Here is a 22,575-nt window from a genome sequence, read left to right as displayed (position 1 = left end):
AGTGGCCATCTAGGCTGCAGCAGTCAAGGCCCAGGGAGCTTGCGAGATAAGTTGCCGTAGCTGAATCCATGATCTCCACTTCCCCAGCAGAAACAGAGGATGGAGATTTTGAGCTGGGCTGCCTGGATGACTTTATGGGAGACAAGGCCCAACAAAGGGAGTGGAGCCACCTGGAGAGTATAGGACAAAACCCATCCTCTAACTTCATCATGGGTTAATTTTACATGAATGAGTATTTTCAACTCTGAGCACCAGCAGTGTTCATGTCTGGGTGCTGGCGGGGGGGATGCGGGGGGGTAAAGGGCAATGGGAATGAAGGGTATTTCATGGAGATAGAATAAATGATCATTAACACTGATGTGGGGGGTGCTTGCTTCAGAATTTTGTTCCACTGTGCCACAGAGCACGTGGGCTCCTGGCTACAGACTTATAACAGCTGTCGGCAAAAAACGAAGGGCTGTCCCATGTTGGAATGATTTGAATGCAGAAGAATTTTTTTTTTAATTACTACAAATGGGATTTTCAATATCTCACTGCAAGGCACAGCCAAATACTCCTCCATACAAGGAAGAGTAATCAAAACAGCCTTAAAATTAATGCGAAATGAAGGAGACTTCCTGCAAATGAGTAAGACTCAGCAGATCTGCAAGTGGGAACTACAATAACGGGGAAAGAAAGAGGGCGGGGATCAGAATTTTACTGCAGTCAGAGCAACAGGTTGGAACCCAGCCACTGCTGCGTGGACTTTTAACTCAGGGGCTTGCCCAGCAGGGATGTACAGCCAAATAAGGTACGTCTTTGTCGAAGAAAGGAAATAGTAATTCTTTAGCGCCAGATTCTCCAAAGCCTTATTCATGTGAGTGACATGTGCAGGATCAGGCCAATCGTGTATAAGGGTTTAATCCTGCCCTGCTGATGCTAATAGGAACTTTGTCATTACAGCAGGTTCAGGACCAAGGTAAATAGGCAGTGTGGCTTAGAGGGTAGAGCACTGGACCAGGAGAGCAGGGTTCTATTCCTGGCACCACCACTGGGCTTCTGGCTGACCTCATACAAGTCATGTCACCACTCTATGACTCAGTTTCCCCATCTGTAAAATGGGGAGACTGTAAAGTACTTTGAGATCTACTGAGGAAAGGAGGTATTATTATTACATGCCGTAGGTTTTCTACAGTTCTCTACATTCACTTCCAATAGGTGCAAGTAAAATGCTTTTCCATGATAAATATCTTCCATGTTGGGAAAGTGCAGGCCAGTTGGATCCATTTCTAGGATATATCCATCACATCCTCCTTTGCGGAGAACATTCATTATTTATGAAGGCTGGTTTTCAGCTCCAAGAAGCGTACATGATTTACACGTAGCCTGGTACTCTCTCTCGATGTGGTAAGTTTAAATGCATAATGCAAACACAAATATGTTGGAAACAGACACATCTGTGTGACTGTAAGAAGTCCCCTCATGGCTCTCTTGCCTAGAATGTCAGAACTCCATTAAAATAAGTCAAAATAAAGTATTTGGGTGGAACTGCCCCCAAGAGAAATAATCTGCAATTCAGGGGACTCAGTATGCTACATTGAAAGTTTATAACACAACTGAAATTATTACATTTGCCTGTTAGCTTCTTAACTCGTTTATTTAAAAACAGACCAAGTGCAGCGTTCTGCCAACATTCTGAACAAATCTATGTTATTTCTTTTAACTGGTAATGCCGAAACACCAGCAATTGTTTTAAAGAACAGCAGCATTTTATGATGCACGATGATCATCTGTTATTCTGTTCCACATAGGTTCTTATATCATGCTGATCATCATCATATCGGAGTGCCTTCCAGGAGTGCATTAAGCAACATGACTACACATCTTCCATGAGGTGTTTGTTGAAGGTTTAAACTAGATTTCGAGGATTCCCAATCTCGCTTGAGAGAGCTGGGATAATTGGCTGCATCCTAAAGGGGTGTCACCAACTCTGTTGCATGGGATTCAGATTTGAAAGCAGCTCAGAACCTTAGACCTAAGATGGCCTTGGTTTACCTGGCCTGCAGCGTGCATTGCTCTCAGCACCTGTAACGACTGCACGTGACAGATCCACGGCAACCTCATTGGTTCTGTCATATCAGTGAAAAATAACACTGCAAAGCAATGAATGTTAAAGAGATAGAAGGGTAGAAACCTACATGGAGCCGGGTGAAATGTGACATGATCAATCAAATGTCATAAAACTACTGGATTTCTGTTCTTACCCGACCTCCCTCCTTTGACATTTGAGAGCTTAATGAAAATGAAATAAATTGAAAAGATATTTGCTTTGTGGAAAAGGAAGACTGCATTTTGGTTTCCAGTTTACAATCTCAACAAAATTATACACATTAGCTATCACTGAAATACCCTCTTGGTTCATTCCAACTCTTTTCAAGACAAAAAATTTGTTTAAACGAAACAAAACAATTGTGTGAATTTTTTTTTTTTTTGGTACTTGTATCAACATCACTCTTTTTAGTCCTCGTTTGCTCTTTTCCATTCGTCTCCTGGCTTAAAAAACCTCCTCAAAACTGTTTCACAGAAAAGCCCAAGGAAAATTGTTTCATTACTGAAATCATAATTGGGCTCAGAATTATCGGCACCAGGGACGGGGAGACAAGGAATGTGAACTTTAAAATGATGATGAATTCTCATTATGTGAAATAACTCAGCTCTGTTGGAGTGAGACCCCTGCTTAAGACTAGAGATAACGTTAGTCTATTTCAGGCACACTGCGTAGGCGAGCAAATTTTTTTTCTGTTGAAAAAAATCTAATAAAATCCAAAGGACAGCGATGAACTTCTCTAGATTACCATGGAGATAACATTCGGATTGTTTTTCGGATGTATCACCATTACCTCCTCAAGTATGTTTGTTTTCAGTGTTTTTGTAATGTATTTCCTTCAGACTCAATGGCAAGTATGTGCGCCGTGTTAATGTTTCACTCAGTCAGACATCCCAGAACACTAATTTTCAAACAGATTGAGATGGAAAAGAACAATACCCCATAATTCACAAACACACGAGGTTATCTGATGCATTCGGATGCCACTTACTATAACTACTGTCCTCCTCTTTTGTCCCATCAATTGTTCCATCTGCTTGCAACTGCAAGTGGTAGCCTTGCCTGCTGTATAGTTTTGTTACTATTCCTTTAAGCTGTGGCTCTGTAAGAAAACAACAATGAGGTTAATTTATGAAATCTGGATGTGCCGTTGCATGTTGTCAGGGTTCAAAACAAATCTTCATTTTTGATTTCAGAGATGGCATATGAAAAAACACCAGGATTAGCAGCTTTATATCTGTTCCCATTTAGGCAAAGATCAAATTAGTGACTATAAAAATCAATTGGCAAATGATGAAATGCCACTCTCTATTGGAATGTACGTAACACATTTAAATCTGCTTCCATTGAATACAAATTCCAACAGCGTGTCATTTGATTTAGGGAGTGTGCCCTATCTCATTTAAGATTAGAAATGTGCTGACAAAGAGTGTATTCTGGCTTTTAACAAGGTGTGAATTCTCAAAAAGAGGGAAAGAGAGAACTGCTAATATAAGATAAGATAATGGGAATAAGAATGAAAACTGTATACCAAATCAAAAGCCTAAATATACAGCAGCTAAGGTTTACCATAAGAACTGCTGCAATTCCAATAAACAATCCACGGTTCTTTGCTGATCCAAAGAACATGCAGAATCAGAAGGGATAAACTAGTCAATGAACAGAGGTAAACAGAAGAAGGAAACCGCTTTAAACTCAGCAACATGTTGAAGTGTAATGGGAATATTACCATAAAAGATGATATTTCACAGACTCAGGGGGAAAAAAGAAAAAGAAAAAACAGTTTGGATATAAATCTGCTTTATAATCATCTTCATGTTCAATGTTCGAAAATGAAATAGCCAAACCAACATTAGATCATTCTGAACTTTGAAGTAAATAGCAACAGGATTTGCTAAGAAGTCTGTAAATTTAAAGAAAATATCTCGGCAATGCATCAAGAGGAATTGCAATAAAATAGGTCTACTTCCACTGAATCCCAATGAATCTGCATTGTAGTAATTGTCACACAGTTATTTTCATCAGACTGTGAAGCCTTTTTAGCAGTCTGCTCCAAAACCTTAGCTGATTCACAGATAAACACAATATGAAAATATGAATTGCCATTTTCAACCCAAAAAGTCCCCACATCTGGGCAAGACTTCCTGGTCTTAAAGGAAAGAAATCAGGGTAGATATTCCGTTATACATATTTTGGATAGGATTTGAAGCAAAGCCTTATAATGATTTGCATAAGTATATTACTTCCTATTAGCAACCTTTAATAAGTGTACTGAGGGATGCATAATTTATATACACCCTCTCATTTAATATGAAACTAAACCAAAGGTCACTCTATTTTCTTGCATTAACAATGTTCAAAAAGCTCTTAGCAAACGTAGGCTCCCTTTTTCAACTAGCCACCCTATTATTTGGCTACATGAAAAATGCAGGCAAGTTCAGTAGCTACAGGCAGCTAGATTTTGGAAAAGCAAATTACTAGCAACATTGTTGACGGGCTTCTGCTCTTCCTGTGTACAAAATGCACTGGATCAGAAGACTAATTCTCCATATCTGATCTTTTTCACCTCTGTTACATACAGAATTGTGGGTGTATGATTTATATAAGATATTCCTAGAAAGGCGCAGGGGGATGAAAGGTTATAAAGGTCTAGAAACTGCTGGCTGCCTAAATAGCCTGTTCTCATATAATTAGCAAATAATAGCACAAGGCACAAAAATTCTAGAGACCTGAAGGAGGGAAAACAGATTATTGAACATGTAGACAGATGAACACATGATTGAAGGAGAGGTAGGGCTCTGTGTGTGTGAGAGAGAGAGAGAGAGATGAATACATCACTGATCCATGGGTACACGAGTGTGCATGTGAGAAAGAAGAGAAATCAATGGTGTGTGTCAGACAAATTAGTGATAAGAGGGTGTGTGAGTGAGAAACCAGCTCTGTGTGTCTGTGTCCCCATGTCTATTGGCAATTACAATACCTGAGAGTTAATTTCACCAGTCCCCCTCCCCAGGCATGATGCACATTACGGCTTGTGTTAAACAGAACAAAACCAAACACGTAACCCTTGCCAACCTGGTCGCCTTCTCCGTCTTTTCTTGGAGCTGAAGAGTTTGACCCTGGAGAACACATTCAGCTTGTTCTTCTCGCAGCTGCCCTTGCTCTTGCTGGGGCTGTTGACACACTTGCAAGCGTTGGATTTCTCCCGCTCCCTGGCTTGTCTCTTCTGGCGGATCAGGGAGCTGGCGATTGCTGCAGCCATGGCCGCCACCGCTCCGACACCACCTGGGGGTCAGACACAGGGGCTCTGGGCGCTGGCTGCAGGAGCAGCCGCCAGCATGCTGCTCTTCCAGCCCCCAAAATCTGGGGCCCTGGATCCCACCGCTAATACCTTCGGCTGATGCCGCAGCACAAGTACCCACCACCACTAGCTTTGGAGGTGGGATGCCTCCACCAGACCAAACCAGGATGCAACAGTTGAGCTCAAGTGGTTTGGTCAGCAGAGGAGACCCGCTTTGTTCCTGGGCTTTTATCCCTCACAACTTCTGGCAGGGCAAAGTTTGCAGGCAGGGCTCAGCGTTCCTCGGGAGATCAAGCAGGTCACTGACAAGACATCCCTCGGCGCTTCTCCAGACGCGCTGTTCTCAGGCAGACCTGGGACCTCCACTTGGCACAAGATCAATGCACCTTTGCCCCGCTTGATTTTTCCGTCAACTTTTCTCCCGCCTTCTCCTCCCCAGTCAAATCCCAGCAAGCACCTGTTAGCCTCTGGCAGAGTCGGTCTGGGGCAGGGTTTTCTGGATTCTTTTTCCTCCCTTCCCGGAGAAGGAATGTGAAGCGAGCAGGGAGGAAGGCACTCCACTGCCTGGAGCCCTGGCTGGCTGGTTCTGAATTCCCTGGAAAGCCCCCTCCCTAAGATTTTAGGAGTGGAGCTTCAAATGCAGCCTCTCCTCCAGCGATGCTTTTGTATTTTGCATTGCAACACTTGTAACCATTCAGCAATCAGCAAAAGGGCTCCCCGATGCCTGGTTGCCAGCAGCACCAGTGCTGATACTGCAGCAGCCGTAGGCTTCAGGCAGCAAACGCACTCCCTTCCTCTCTCTCGCACACACACACACACACACACACACACACCGGGAGCTGTGCACTGGATATAGAAATCAGACGATGCAGCCCTCCCCTTATCACCCCCCCCCCCTTCCTCAGTGAAGGCAGCAGCCCAGGAGATCTGCCCCGTCGCCTCTTTGTGTGGAGAGTTTCAGAGAGCAGGAACCCATGGAGCAGTTAGGCAGGAGGCTGGATCCTCTGAAGCATCTCAGGTCCCGAAGGGCTGCATAGAGAGCACCTGCTCTAGGACTAGAGCCGCCTCCCGGGGCGAGTCAGACACCCAAACAAACGTGACTGGGATGAGTAATTCTCCAGCAGCTCGGCCAGGGTGACCAGACATATCCATCACCAGGACGCCTGGCGTGGGCACTGGGGCAAAGAAAGGGGGCGGGATTGGTCTTTCAGGGGGCATGTGGGGCAGGATTTGGGGGAGGGTAGTGAGTCCAGTGGGGTAGGTTTTAACAGCTGGGGGGGGGGGGAGAGGAAAAGGGGGCCAACGCCGCTCCAGCCAAACCCTCCCCCCTTCTCAACCTTTCCCAATAGAAATCGGGATCCAGGAAAGCCCCATGTACCCCTGTGACTCCCTTGATTGTTTTCTCCCTGCCTTTCAACTCCCTCTCCTTTTGCATTATTTCGCACCATACCTGCTTCGAGCTCTACCTTATTCCTGGCCATTCCTGGAGACTGGGAAAACCCTTGTGGAGGAGGAGAGTTTTCCAGGCTTGTTCTTTCTCTCTCTCTCTCTCTCATTTTCCCCTCTCTCACCCCACGTCCTGGTCCTTGCTCCTAGGCGAGCTCAAGCCCTGATCCTTGCTCCTAGGCCAGCTCATCCCTCCCCATCTCTTCCTTGATGGACAGAAAGTTCCCTGGTAGGCGTGGGGGAGGCTGGGTTGTTGGTTTGAGGATTAAGGGGGGAGGCTGCTAGATTGGGAGGGCTGGAGAAGGCAAGAGTGGGGTTGCCCATTTGGAGGAAAGGTGAAGGAAGGAAGAAGCAGGACCCCATGGAAGTGGGGAGAAAGGAAGGAGGTGCTGGGGAAGCAGAAGTTCGGGCAGGTTGTGAGGGAAGGAGAAGGGTTGCTGGTTTGTTGGGGCAGAAAGGAGGAGCTGCTGGTCCAGTGCGGGTGGAGGCTGTAGGAGTCTGTCTGTCGCAATCAGGCAGAGGATGAGCAGCAGAGCCTTGTGCCAGGAGCTCTGGTCCTATCGTAGTTAATGCTCTTCACTGTGGCCACAGCAGCCTCCGTTTATATCTGAGTCACAGCAGCAGGAAGGAAAGTCCTGTGGGCCAGTGAATGAGGCAGGTCAACCTGGGATCTTTGTGCAATTCTGCCACTGATTTTTGTGCAACCTTGGTCAAGTCACTTCCTCCCATAGACCAAGAGCCAATGGCTTGGAGCTGAAGGAAGTCAAATTCAAAGTGGAAATAAGGCACAGTTTGAGACACGGAGGCTGATTAACCACTGGGACAACTTACGTGGAGTCATGGTGGATTTTCCACCACTAGAGAGTCTCTAAACTGAGATCAGTTGTTTGTCTTTGCAAAAGGTATGCTGCAGCTCAGCCAGAAGTTACAGGCTTGATGCAGGAAATACTGGATGGGATTCGATGGCCTGTGCTAGGCAGGAGGCCAGACCAGAGGATCCCTTCTGGTTTCAAAATCTATGAATCTGTGACTGCCCTAAAGAGACAGGGGAACAGGGACCAGGGGAGCAGATATTTCTTTTGCTGCTGCACGACTTGGCTTAGGATTTGCAAGGCAGCACCACCTCCAGCTCAGGTCAGCCCAGCAAAAGGCACGTGTGATGGGGTGACCTGGCCTTTGTGGCTTCCTACAGGAGGCCCTGTGGGCCTACTACACCCCACTCCAAGAGGCCGCCAAGTAACACAAAAGGAACAGCGAAGGTGGCTCGTCCAGGCCCACCTAGAGAGGCCTCACAGAAGCACCCAGCCAGGGCCCAGCAGGTCAGATAAAAGGAGCTACAGGGCCTTACCCTGCCAGTCCCTGGCTGGGACCAGAGGAGTGTGGCGGGGTGGTCACCCCACCATGCCTTGAAGGGCTTAAAACAGCCCTAAGAGAGGGCTGTAGCTGGAGGAAGGCTGGGCTGATTGGGGCAAGTAACCACAAGTGGGGCCACGCCCCAATCAGGCCACAGCTGGCCCTATAAGAAGGCTGTTAGCCAGGAGCTGAGACAGACAGTCTCTCTAGCTACCTGGAGATAGGAGGACCTGGCTGCCTGGGAAGCTGAGGAGGGTACCTAGGGCAGAGCAGTGCTGGGGAAGGGCAGAGGGAGCTGGGGAGCTCCAGCCTAGCAGAGCCCCAGGCTGCAGGCTGAGGTAAAGGCCCACAAAAGGGTACTAAGGCTGCAGAGGAGCAGCCCAGACCTAGACAGAGGCAGCTGGTCCGACCCCCCTTGCCGATGATGAGTGGTACAGACTGCAGTCTGCCCCAGGGAGCGGGGACTAGATGATGACTGACAGTAGCCACTGAGGCAAGGGAGGGATAGGGGGTTGGTGGTTCCCCTGGGAGGGGAGACCCAGACTGGGGGGGTACTGCCAGGGGGCAGAACCCTAATCTAGAAGGGCACTGTGGCCCAGGAGGGGCATGGGGCCAGCGGCAGGCGAGACACCGACCGGTAGAGGGCGCTCCTGGCTGAAAAGAGCTAATTCCCTGGACAACCAGCAGGAGGCTCCACAGCGGTGTCGTCACCCCATCACAAGGGGCAAGGAAAGGGGCTCCCTTTGGCCACAGGAGCTCAAGGGATAACCAGAGTTTGTTTCTGGCTGTGTTTTGCTTTGCTGGGTTTGCAGGGAGAGAAAGGACCTGAGAACCTTAACCTTGAAATAAGGGTGAAGCAAAAAAAGGGCCAGGCAGGCAGAGGCCCAGGGAAGAAGCAGCAACAAATTGAAATTGAGCAGTATGTGGCTGCTGTTTATAGGATCCTTGGGCTGGAGCCTGGAGTAGTGGGAGGACCCAGCGTCCTCTCCTGGCCACAGGTAAAGGAGCATAAGCCCCAAGAAGACCTTATTTGGGAGCCTGAACAAAAGGGCTGAATTTAAAGGGTCCTGACCTGGGCCTGAAGACCCTAGCAAGGGGAAAAAGATTGATTATTTGTTGGCCTCTTTACTACCCTGAAAGGGTTCATTTGGACTTTGTGACTTAGTTGGAGGACCAAGCCACTGAAGACCTGCCAAAGTCAGCTGGCAACCTGTAGGGGGTGCCAGGGGTTAGAAAAGGTCTGCAGTACCACACCCAGCCACTAGGAGATACTCAAGAGGTGAGTGCCCCCTTTACACCAAGAGCCCCAGTGTCTAGGGCTGAACTAAAACCAGGAACTGACCCAGTTTTAATAAACCCAACAGGAAGCCCAGGACATGCCCCGGAAAGGCGGAGACTCCCAGAAAACTTGGACTTATGGTCATCCTAAGCCAGAGCATCAGACCAAGAGCTTCCAAAGGCAAAACACTTCTCCAATGTCAAACTCCTTTGCTTCCTCGGGCCCATAACCCTTGCCCCCTGCTCCATACATAACACATCTGTAGTCCACGCAGGAGCTCTGAGCTCGGAGCATTTGTTTCGCTTGGAAGGCAAGGGGCTCTCTCGCGCCTTGCCTTCCCTCTTATTTCAGACTCATTGAGCTCATGCAATACCTGGCCCTTTCTCAATGTGCTGACATGGAAGCCGGATTACCTGCTCTTCATGCCCTGACAGGGGAGCTAGATGTTATTTGCTACAGCACCAACCTGGAATAAAAAGAATAATGCCACACCATTTCTTAAGTTTTAACTGCTACAATAAAATGCAATTCACCGTAACTTTGCAACTGTCACATTTGTTTCCTTGAGTAGAAATAGCTTGGGACACAGTGGAGAACAATTTCTGTTGCAGCAAAACATAGCATTAGCAAGGTCTTGTTAACAGAAATGCCAATCCCTTTGTAACATTTTCAGATACTCAGTTTAGTATTAATAATATGTCTGAACGGAAGCAAAAGCTATGCCACACTGCCTGAGACCCTGTTTAATTGCAAAAGTATATCTTATCTATAGCCATGCATTCCCTTCCATCTATCAGTCAGTCCCCATATGTACCCAGCTAGCTAGCAAGATGGCTTTTATCAGACACCTATCCCTGTGATATTTATATGTTCATACTAAATGAGTACCTCCTGTAGATGCTTAAGCTACCAAAATAACTGGAGCCATCTAAAAAGCATTTAAAACACTGACAAATTCTTAACTGGAGAAATACTAACTTACAAAAATAAACTTGCCATTCACAAGTTGCACCCTCACACCCATCTACCAGCTAACTCCAGATACTTGAGATCAGACCTAGTAAAGCCAACCAGTTAGATATTATTAGTAAGGGGGTGTACTTACAACCAAATAATTTATTGTGAATTTTCCTTTGTTTACCCTTTGCAAAATATCCAGAAGTGGAACGTCATTTTCTCAAACGTGTTCATAATTCTGCAACATTTTATCATTAATTGTGTTTACTCTACAGCGTGGTATTCACTACTTGATATTTAGAATGAAAGATGTGGTGCTTAGGTGTGATTGGTCATGAAGTCACATGATAGTATTTCATGCTGCTGAATGGATGAGCAGAACTCTTATAATCCAGTTACTATTGAAAATGCTTGTGCAAAGCAAATTTTAGTCTTGCTTTCCATGAGCATTCTCGCATACAAGTTTAAAATCTGCATTCATGATAAAAAAAAACCTCAGTTGCACAAATGTTCCAGAACTGATAACATAAATGAGGAGCAAAACCAGAATATGCTAATTTAGATTTAAATTTCAACAGTCATCAACCGTTTTTTCATGATCCGTCTCCGTCACTGAAGGCTTCTACAAATATGCCTCCTTCGTGCCCACAATGGGGCCCTGAGTTAGGATGAATTTCTCTGCCACTGAGCCAAATCTTTTTTGAGCAGATTGCTTCAAGTTCTTACTGAATTTATATCATATATTTATATTTACTTGTTCAGCCAGAATGATGAATACATTCTTTCCATTTTCCCACAAAAAGCACGCTAAAAAAAAGTAATAAAATACGCTAGTTCTTTTGACTACCTGAAGCTGTTTTTCTGATATATTCCAAGTAACTTCTAAATGGAGAAGGCAGCTAGAACCTCTTGAGGCAGATGTCACATTTATATGTACAAGACTAAGGCAACTACTCGTTAAAAATCAAAGGGCGAAATGCTGGCCTCACGGAAGTCGATGCCTAAGCCAATCACTGAGAACTATAGATCAGAATGAGAGCTACGTGGGGCGCAGATTATTCCCTGTCTGCCAACAGTGGGTTTCTTACACCTTCCTCTGGAGCACCTTGGGCTGGCCTCTGTGAGAGACTACTGGGCTAGATGGATCTTGGGCCTGATCCAACATGGCAATCTCTGTGTAATGGCAAAAAATCCCATTGATTTCAATAGGCCAAAGATTTCACCCAAGTTTTTTTCTTCTCCCTGCAAGTACCTATTAGATTTCTGCTAATTAGCATGTCCAACCTTTGGATTCAGATAATCAAAATGTGCTCAATCCATGTTTAGAGATTCCAAGGCATTGGTCAAGAGCAAGGCTGGTGCATATGGTGCCCAACTATCCTCCAAACCATGGTTGGCTGCCTAGAGGAAAAGCAAAGGCTTTTGCTCTGAATCAATATGCACAAGCTGGCTTTCCCCTACATGAAAAGGTCTCAACTATCATGGCCCCAAACCAGGGGCATGCATGGGAGCTCTGTTCCCAATTCCAGGGGAAAAGTGCAAAACTTACATTTTATGCTCCATCTCCTTGATGCATTTGTGCTGCAGCGGGTCCCGCAGTGCCATGGTTTTCCCCGAGTTTGAATTCATACCATGTGCCTGTGGGCAGTGCTCTCATGAACCATACTGTAAATTCTGACAATCTACAGTCTTTGTAGCTTACCGGATTGCCAGCTGTAGTCTTGGGAGTGCTAGTGAATAGAGTGACTTCCTTTTCCCCCCCTACTGATCACGTATTCTGTTCTGGCACAGGAATGTCTACAGATGTGATCTAGTGTAAAACAGTGTATCAGTGAAATACTGCTGTCAGAGGAAGGAGTGCTGGTTGGAGAGATGGCACTTCCAGGCTGCCTATTAAAGTGAATTTTTGATAGGTACATGTGCCTAACATGCTACTTTCAGAGACAGCAGAAGTTCTCAGTGCTCTGTGTGGACATTAAAGATTCTACTGGCATTTATTCCCAACAGCAGGAGCTTGCCCAATGCCCCAGATTCCCCAACCTTGTAGGGCTGCAGCATGCAGCCAAACTTGCACACACAGCTATTTTCTTTTGCCCCACAGACGTGCATTTTAGTGTTGCTTTACGGTAAAGCACTGGGAGAATAAACCGTACCTGTCTTTCAGAATACAAGCTCTTTGGGACAGGGCTTTTTCCATTACCAAGCACATTTGATGCTCAGCAAAGGGTAATGAAAGGTGCTCCACTGATCTCAACTGGCTGCACGCTGCGAGAGAACTGACATTTTTGGAAGAGGAGGGAATTTTAGGGGGGCAAAAGACAACATTTTGCCTCTGTTAAGCACCCCTCATCAATCGTTCCATCTTCCAAAAATATCAGCCATTCAACATCTGTATGTGTAGCCACTCATCCAATGCATCTGCTAAAGGAAAGGTCACAAGGCAGATACTAACGATCAAGTGAATACTCCAAGAACTCCATCCATAAACCCTCCAGACTCTATCTGTCTCCACACACCTAAATTAAGTTGGCAGCTTGTGACCGGTACTTCTGTAAAGGGGCTGCTCAGTGCATAAGAAACACACTGTACTTACACTCCTACTGGCTGGGAACATGCTGCTTTACTAAACTAGATAGCAAACAGAACCGGGGGTGGGGGGAGAGGGGACTCCCACTAACTAAGCAGGAAGTAATGGGGGGGTGGAGCATGGTTCCAACCCATAATACTTTGAGTAACCCAGTTAAACTTTTGATGACCACTTTACTACAGTTACAAAGCCTGGCACAATGTAGCCATTCTCTGCCCACATGAGCATGAATGAAAGTCTACAGAGTCACCTCTCAGCAGGATGACATTCAGACACACAGATGCAAATGATGGAGTATTATCCATGAAACACTTACATCTCTGCATGGAGCCAAACTAGAAGAGCAGTCTATGAACCACTGTCAATTTTTCCAGGTGAGGAAACCTTATTCTATGACAAAACCCCATACCCTTTTCCTCCCAGGCAAGAGGCCTGGATAGCATCACATTGGCCACTTGGATGCTTTGCTCCTTTTTGGTACTTGACATCGCTGCAAATAAACTCACCGGGCTGGCTCTGAGAAGGGGTCTCTCTTCTATAGTCATTCTTCTCCCACTTATACCCATGGAACTCCTGTTACTTCCCACAAGCACACTCCCCACTTTGTTCAGAAGATGCTTGCTCATTTGGCCCTGTTGCTGTGATTCCTGGTTCCTGTTACTGAAGTAAGATCTGGTATGTACCATTTTTCTAGTGTTGGTGCCAAGGATTCAGACTTAATGGACAGCTTCGCACTGTGGTTCTGAGACCTTCTGCCTACTCAGAGAGAAGCACACTCACGGCATTGTAGACCAGACTACCTTTTCTGAACCAGTTGTTTAATTTCACACATAACTGTGGTACAAAATCTGTTTGTGTTAGGCAGGATGGGAATCCAGGTATACTAAGGACAGGGAGGAACTAAAGAAACTAACCAGCATTAGCCAACCAATGGAAGGGACTTGGATTCCAGAATACCAAGAGACTTCCCGTCCTGCTGGTATGCAATGCCCTTCCGGAAATTGAGAGGCTTTGCCAACAGATTGCACCGTGAGACATATTACACCCAAAGGGCCAGATCCTTAACTGGCGTAGATCAGCTTAGCTTCATGACCTCCATGGAACTACACCAATTAACACCAGCTGAGGATCTGGCCTCAACATCTGATAAGAGAAGGGAGGCAGTGTTCATGTAGGATTAGACTGTAAGAGAGAACGCCTGGAATTGACTGTATAACATTAGGGCAAGTCACTTAGGACCAGATTACGCCCGTTGCTCAAATGGGAGCATAAAGGAAGGAGAGAACACTTACAGCATCGTCTCCACTTGCGCCACTCTGCAGGGGGAGCTGGCCGTGTTAGCCCTGCAAAGGGGAGACACAGGGTCTTTGCTACCTAGCTCTGCTAGAGCCAAGCAGCTGGAGAGGGAAGTGGATGCTCCCCATTGCCTAGTGGTTGCATTCCCCCATGGTCTTTGGGAGCACTAGGAAATATTATGCCCACTTCAAGTACAATGCGCCATGTAGTGCTCAACACGGAGCTATGGTTGTGTGCCTCAATCCAGCTCTTAGCCGGTCTGGGCCTTGTTTACTCATCGTATTGAATGATTACAAACATATTATAATGAATATAATAATACTCACTTACCAGTCAAGGGTGCTGTGAAGCATTCTGAATTAATAATTAATAATGGTGAATCACTTGGTGATCCTTAGGTGAAAAGTAGGATAAAAGTATATAAAGGGAAAGATTGTTAATGAACCTAGACACATTCTTTCGCCTGGACGGTTCACAAGAATTAACCAAAATAGGAGCAAAATAACATTAGGGGTTAGAACCAAAGCTTCTACTTGCAGCAAGTTGAAACATGTTCTGATTTCATGCACATGTTCTTCTTCACCAGCAAGTAAGGAGCAATACATCTGTTACTGTTCTTACTGAAATTTCCTTTAGCATGCTAGATGCATTTCCAGGGAAGCAGACCCCATCAGAAAGCCTAGGAACAGGTTGTTGCTACATAAAGACACAGAGATTTAGATCACTTTGGTAACACTTCATCCACCAAGCACCATTTTTCACACAATGAACATCACTTGAACTGGAATTGAGGCATGCAATACCATAAGGTGACTGGGTAACTCTAGGGTCCCTAACATGTGTTTGCAACTAGATCCCCTAAATTAAGTCAAATTATTATATAAACATGATATTAAGATTTTAATTAAAAACACAGCACAAATGTATGGCCTAATCCCTTCCTTACAATTTACCCATCGTATCACCTTCAAGCACTGATCTAAAACACTCACTAACATGGAGCCATCAGCACGTGCTCATGACTTAACTGACAAACCTTGTGATCCAATCACCGCAATTCTCATCTGACTCCCTCTCTCCTTTCTGTCTGTTACTCTCACTTGTCATCTACTCTGGGCGGGAACCTTGGGTTGCTGGCCCTGTAAAGTACTTCACCTACTTCTGTGCAATGAGAAACTTTAGAATCATCATCATGTCGACGTCCTTATCTAGGTTGGATTCCAGCTGAAGCCAATTATATTTATTTTAGGGTTTTATAAAATCTTAGCCGATCATTCTAACGTCATTTGGAGTTTTGCCTGAGGAAGGAAGGGCAGCAGGATGAGAGCCAGAGACTGGGGGCCGAATCCTACTTGTTTTATTCTTGCAAGCAAAATCACCACCATCATGGTTCACCAAGGATTGAACTTAGGACCTCCAGTGCTAAAAGCATGAACCTCTATTACAAGAGCTAAAGGAGCAACTCTGCCTACCTGTAGCAGACTCGTGTTCTCTGTGGTCCAGCCAACAGATGAGGATGTGCTACACAGACCAAACAGGGGGTTACACAAGTGGCCCAGATGTATGGCTTGTGTAACTCCACTGAAGCCCACCTTAGTCCACGTCCCAGCACATGACGCAGCATGCTGGGAAGCCTGATTTTGACATCACTTATTCATGTTGAACCTGTATCGCTGCCTTTGTTTAGTCAACACAACTTTAGTTTGTTTAGTTTGGTTAAACGTGAACTCAAAACGAATTGTAAAGTTAAAGCGAGTCAACAATGGCAAAGAGGTTACCAGGGAAATATTTATCAAATCATTTCCTCCTGATGAGGCTGGTGGCTTGAAAGGGCCCATCAAATGCAGAAATTGCTGAGATGACCCACAGAGACAAGAGCCCGTTATGCAAAACACTCTCTAATTCACGACAAAATTCAACTGAAAAATCCGGTTGCTTTAGTTACATCCGTGTTGCATGTACAGCATGCAGATTTTCACTTGCAATTGTCTTTAGGCTGAAACATACAGTTTCATGGAAAATGCTCTCTGATCAGAATAGTGTTGGGGTGTTGTGAAAAACCTGAAAACTTTTGGGCTTGGAGTTTTCACTTTTTTGACGACAAACTGAAAAGTTTTGAAGAAAATTTTCATCTAATATTTTTTGGGGGGAGGAAAACCATTTCCAGACCAGCTTTAGTTACACATTCTGAATGGGCACATCCGTCAATCTCCCTAAGAGCTGACCCCTCCAGGCCACAAATGAGACGCACTGGTGAAGCAATGAAGCTCCCGTCTCTTTCCTCTGTTTTGTTCCCTCTGTTCTGTGGGTTCAGGTCTTAACCTGTATCAATCCAAAACCTTGCAGGAACATTCAGTTCTCTCTCTCACCATGACGTGGAAATATCTGTGCAATAAAGTGACTGCTTCACCTGCATTCTGCCCTCAAAATTCATCTCAGCTCGGGCTATTTCTAACCATCCAAACCTCGGAGCAGCTTCAAACAGCTGGCATTTATTAAAAAAGCAAACCACAACCAAAAAAATGTTCCAAATGTAGGAAATAATCCTTCTTTCCCCCCACAATTACAATGGACTGAGGGTCAGGAGGGTCAATACTGAATCATGGACTACTAACAGGTTGAAAGTTCAATACCCCATGGACAAGCTGGACTAGAAATGGCATCTTTCACCATTGGAGAAAATTTGGAAATCCTTCCTTTCAAATGGTTTTCTTTCCAGACCCCATAGATTGTCAGATACAATCTGGATGGCCAAAAATCTATTTTTGAGGATTCTAAACTTTATTAGCTCTATTTTCTCTCTCTCTAAAGTCTATGCCAATTGACCCAACGTGATATGGCTCCTGGCTTTTTCACGTTGCAGGACACAAAAAATAATATCAAGCCAATTAAATAAAATCCTCTTCAAAAAGCTTTGTAAAATAATTCTTGCTGTAAAATAAGTGGCATAAACAAAATAATGGGAATGAGCAACAGGGAATGGATCACTTGATGATTACCTGCCAGGGGCACCTGGCATTGGTCACTGTCGGCACACAGAATACTGGTCTAAACGGACCTTTGGTCTGACCCAGTATGGCCGTTCTTATGTTCTAAAATACATGATTACATGTGTGGTATAAAATTATTTACAGCACTCACTCAGTATGACCTGAATAACTCACTGATGTGATAACTTTACCATTGACAGCCATCCCAAAGTTATGCTGATAACCACCACATACATTTAATATCTTTGCTTTCTTTACATATTATAGGGCTAAATAGGTGTACATGTGTGCATATGCAATCATGCACAGTATAAACTTTAAAGGTTACAGATAGAAGTATCTTCCTGTCTTCAATAGAGTCCTTATTGACATGAATCATTGACAGTTCACTCTACTACTTGCAAAAATGCGAGGAACAGCAAATTAAGTTGAAATGTTCTGTCACTGTTTACAGCAAAAATGTCCTGTTTCTGAAAGATCTAGACACTGATCCAAAATAGATTCATAGGCTTGTTTATCAAATCAAATGCACAATTGTGTTAGTACCACTTGTTGCAGTTATGCATACGTACATTTAGCTTGGATTAAAAGGCTGCAATGAAAGGAGCTCTTTTCCATGAATGGAAACAGCTTAACTGACCGTGTGAGTTCCCGCAAAGAAATAGCAAAGAAAATGGAGTGCACTCATGTTCTGAATTATTTAAAAGTACTTCTGCTTGACCATCTTTTATAAGCTAAGACTATGAAGAAGGACCTAACCCCATCCAAGCTGCAGAGCTGGAGTCACATAGTTTATGAATACAAATGGCAAGATCCCAGGAAACAGTGCACCCACTGGCCCATGCAGATGATGTCCCAACTCCAATATTCACAGGTTGCCAAAAGATCAGGTTGAGAATCTAAGTACTTGTCCAATCACAAGTTCTACAGACTAAGGCCCTGATCCTGCAATTGATTCTGCCCTGGTCGAATAGTGCACTCGCATGGAGCCCTGCTGAAGTCAAAGGGCCCAAGGGTCTGCACACACAGTTCACCTTGCAGGATCAAGGCCTAAACTATTATTTATTATTTGCATTATCATACTGAATATCATATTATTAGCACAGTCCTGGAGCAGGACCCCACTGTACAGAGGCAGAACAAAGAGACAGTCTCGGCTCCAAACAATTTACAATCTGAGTAGAAGACAACAGATAACAAATGGATATAGACAGATGAGGGAGGACAAGGAAACAATGAGATAATATTGGTCAGCACGATAGGTAGTGGTCTCAGCACATCAGCAGCCTTACTGTTGTCAATCTGACTAAAATATATGATTTTCAGAGGGGCTTAGCACTGGCAGCTCCCATTGGCGGTAACTGAAACTGCCCAACACCTCTGAAAATAATTCAGACTTGATAATTATGGAACATTTTAAACATAAGCTAGAGCTATTTTTCTTCCCCTCTCTCCATTTAGACTTGCGGATACAATCCAGACATACAATCAGCCGCACCGAGACGGTGACTGAGGAATACGAATGGAATGAAATCCAGAGCTGAAGCTGTAATTCCATGGAGAACTTTCCGTCTCATTCAGTCCTTTCTTTTCTCTCTCCCTCTTTCACAGCTGTGTCATATGTAACATGCCTTGCTCAGGTTTTCAACCTTAATTCTGAATTTCTTAACTATTACTGGTTTAAATCTGAATCTTAATAAAGGGTTCTGATCCAAAAATCTTTCCACTGACTTCAGGGGGCTTTGAATGAAACCCACAGGTTTTCAACACTGAATTATCCTACACAACAGTTAGATGGAAACAGTTCTGAAATAAACAAAGAAGAAAAATGTCCATCATATTCAGTAAAAGGCCAGATGCATCAAGTTACTGATAAAACCAGAAACAACAGGGACACCTAGAGTTAGTTCTTGTCACTACCACAACAAGGTCGTTGCAATTTCCTGTTCCATTTTAACTTCTGTTACTGGTGATATTTAATTACAAAATATGTATATAGTACCTAAAGCTGTAATCAACAGCAAAGGTGTGTGATATTGAAAGCACAGAGTTCAAATAGGAAGAAAGAGTTGCTGGGTTTTTATATTTAACCCAAATCCATTTTAGATTTGCTTAATCCAGACAGGTTTCAGAGTAGCAGCCGTGTTAGTCCGATGAAGTGAGCTGTAGCTCACGAAAGCTTATGCTCAAATAAATTGGTTAGTCTCTAAGGTGCCACAAGTACTCCTCTTCTTTTTTGTTAATCCAGACACTATCCCTGTTAAAGTCTTAACTTCAAATCAGTAGATCTATACAATACTTCCACCAAGGAGATAATACATACCTGATCTGAATTAAAATTGCTACATGTAAGTAGAAATACTTATCAACTCGGGTTAAAATCATTTTGTTATCTAATGAAATTAATCGTCAGCATCATTTCTGCTGGAGGATTTAGTAGTGCTTTATCCTCTGTCTATGGTGCTGACTAGTTTATCTACAGATTCAGGCATGAGATTATATGGTATCTAAGGTCCAGCTCCAAAGCCTGTTGAAATCAACAGCCTTTATATGGACTTCAGTGGGCTTTGAATCAGGCCCTGTGGGCCAAATCCTGCTAACCTTAATCAAACACAAAGCTTAGTGGGACTGCAGTGTGAGTAACAAAAGAAGGATTTAGTTTGTTGCTTTGAACTGGCATTAATTTACAATTTTCTGGCTTTATAGCTACCCACTGACATTTATTTCATGACTAATATGGCCAGACAACTTTTTAAAGAAAAACAGAGATTTGGAAATCACTTATTTGTTTAGAAAGCATCGTATTTTAATAACTATGTTTTTAAAATTAGAGGAAATGTATCCATTAGTAGTTTAATACTTGAATTAGAAGGGTGAGAGATAACATTTCGTAATACTTTAAAAAAAATTGATCAGTTATTTCAGATCAGTTGGTTTTCTCTCCATATTTATATTTACCATGTTAATTTCATTGAGCAATAACATGGATGTCACATGCCATTTACCAAAAGGTATTCTATTTCAAATAAAGAATTATACACACCCAAGAAAACAGTACAGTTCAAATATATATATATATATATATATATATATATATATATAGCTTGAGGTTCTAGTTATGGCTTGATTCTAGAGGCTTTTTTCAGGACTTCTTGGGTTTGTTTTTCTCTGGCAGCTAAAGGGCACTGGTTCAGTCATATCGCGAAGGGGGAGAACACATTTTCACTATTAAGGAGATATTAGTTATAACTAGTGAAGTCATTTGCAACAGAATAACTGTGTTAAAATGCATTGTTGCCTACATTTTCATATTTAATTTAAAAAAAAGCCTTTAAGGATATCAACACAGTTGCAATGTTTCCCTTCGCTGACATTAGGTGCAGTATTCCCATGTAACAGGAATTAAAATAGACTGTGAACCAGTGCCCATATTTTACTTACTTTAAAGAAAAAAATAGCCTTAGACATCACAAGAAGTTCACATGCAATGTTTAAAGGCCAGTAAATCTGCTCATGCCACATTTATTTAACTATTGCTGTTGAAACAGGGACACCATGCCGCTTTAGCGATATGCAGTGATACTATCTACCATTCCAATCAATATGGATTAACCATAACAGTTGCTTTCTTCATTTTACAAAAGTGCATTTACATAGTAACCAAACCGATGGAAAAGAAGAGGGATTGAATGATTAGGATATAAACTATGCCTTAAAACCTTCATCCACTTCCTTCTCATTGTTACAGAAGGATTACTTGCCAGGAAAAAGCCTTCCAGTTTATTCTTCTAAAAAATATTGCTTAAATACATCTTACCTGAATAAGACTTTCTTAATCCCAAAGCCATGATTCCTTACAAGCTGATCCTACCCAGACAGTTGCCGTCTACATTTGGAGCAGACACAGAGAGAGTAGACCAGAGAAAGTTTAAGGCATATTGAAAGTATTCTCTAAGGAACCAGCCAGAAACATCAAACCCAGACTCGTGGTATAGAGAGATCATTAATGGGCATTAGTGACAGACCATTATGACTTTCAGAGCTCATGAAAGATTCATAATGTAGCAGTGTTGTTCTGGCAACGTCTAACCATTTCTTGGACAAACATATGGCTCTTCTATACTATTTACTTAAACGTATTATTTTCGAGTGTAAAATTTTATTTTCTGTCTTCTAGAATTACAAAAAATGATTGTAACAGGATGCTGCAGTGCATTAAGCCAGCCTTAGAAGCCTGCTCCTTGGTTTGGTTGATGCCTTTTATTGTAAGGCAGTTTGCAATATGAATAGCTCCACAATAGCTTTTGTGAAGTCGAAAATATATTATTCTTTTTTCAAAGCTGAATTATTGATGAACAGTAAATGCTACAAGTGTAGAAAGCATTTACAAGAATAACGTTTGCTAACTATCCTGTGATAATTACTGACGTTTCTAGCCTAACCTTTAAAAATCCACAAAGATCATGTATTATTTACATTTAAAACTGAGTGAAAAACATAGTGAAACCATTCTAGTTGGGTCCACAAATGGGATCTTCAGAATGTAGTGGTAAAAAGTGGAACACAGATGTAGGAGTCTGTTCAGAAGAGATGGTACTGTAAATACTATCAGCCAACTTCTGACCACAGTTACCGTGCAAGCCCATGAACTGAAGGAATACTCATGAAAGCCCCTGTTCACCAAAGTACTTAAGCACATACTTAAGTTCACCCCTGTTCAGCAAACAAGTTAAGCACATGCTTACATCCCACTGAAGTCAATGAGACTTAAGTCCTTCCTGAAGGGTAACATTTTCAATAGCACCTAAGTAACTTAAGGAGCCTAAACCACATTTTCAAAAGTGAAAATTGACTTTTGATGAGACTGAAGCTACTAGGTGCCTAAGGGTACATCTCCCCTGCAGCCAGGAGTGTGACCGGCAGCTCGTATAGACGGTCTCTGCTAGCTGAACTCTAGCTAGCTCGCTAAAAACAGAAGTGAGCGCACCATGACACAGGCATCAGTGCGAGCTGCACAAATGAGTATGTACCCGATGGGGGGGAGGGGGGAAGGCGGATAGGGTGTCAGGCAGGCCCGTACAGCCTATGCTGAGCTGGTTAGTGTACAGCCAGAGTGGTTGCATCTACCCAAGCAGTCATTCGCACCCCAGCTAACCCACTGCTGAAAATGGGACTTAGGCACTTAAGTGCTTTTAAAATTTTTACCTTTACTGAATTTGTGTCTCGAGGTTAGAGCTGGTCAAATTATTCCTTGAGTTAGCCCAGTAAATTACGGATTTT

The 22,575-nt window shown here is 43.6% G+C and overlaps 1 protein-coding gene across 7 annotated transcripts in view; it reads right to left on the bottom strand.

The window, feature by feature from the left end:
• Positions 1 to 22,575, bottom strand: part of FGF13 (fibroblast growth factor 13) — a 332,231-nt gene that overhangs the window by 76,739 nt on the left and 232,917 nt on the right. For 6 of the 7 annotated variants that reach the window (XM_074962687.1, XM_074962694.1, XM_074962693.1 and 3 more), the window contains one exon: positions 3,078 to 3,188. In XM_074962687.1, coding sequence (XP_074818788.1) covers positions 3,078 to 3,188 — 111 coding nt within the window. Of the gene's footprint in view, positions 1 to 3,077; positions 3,189 to 5,161; positions 6,214 to 22,575 lie in introns of those variants that run through there. The other variant, XM_074962689.1, reaches the window with a different exon arrangement.

Source organism: Natator depressus, chromosome 9 (assembly GCF_965152275.1).
Source record: "Natator depressus isolate rNatDep1 chromosome 9, rNatDep2.hap1, whole genome shotgun sequence".
Classification (NCBI taxonomy): Eukaryota; Metazoa; Chordata; order Testudines; family Cheloniidae; genus Natator; species Natator depressus.
The sequence above is the reverse complement of the archived record's forward strand: the minus strand, read 5'-3'. Positions and strand labels throughout refer to the sequence as shown.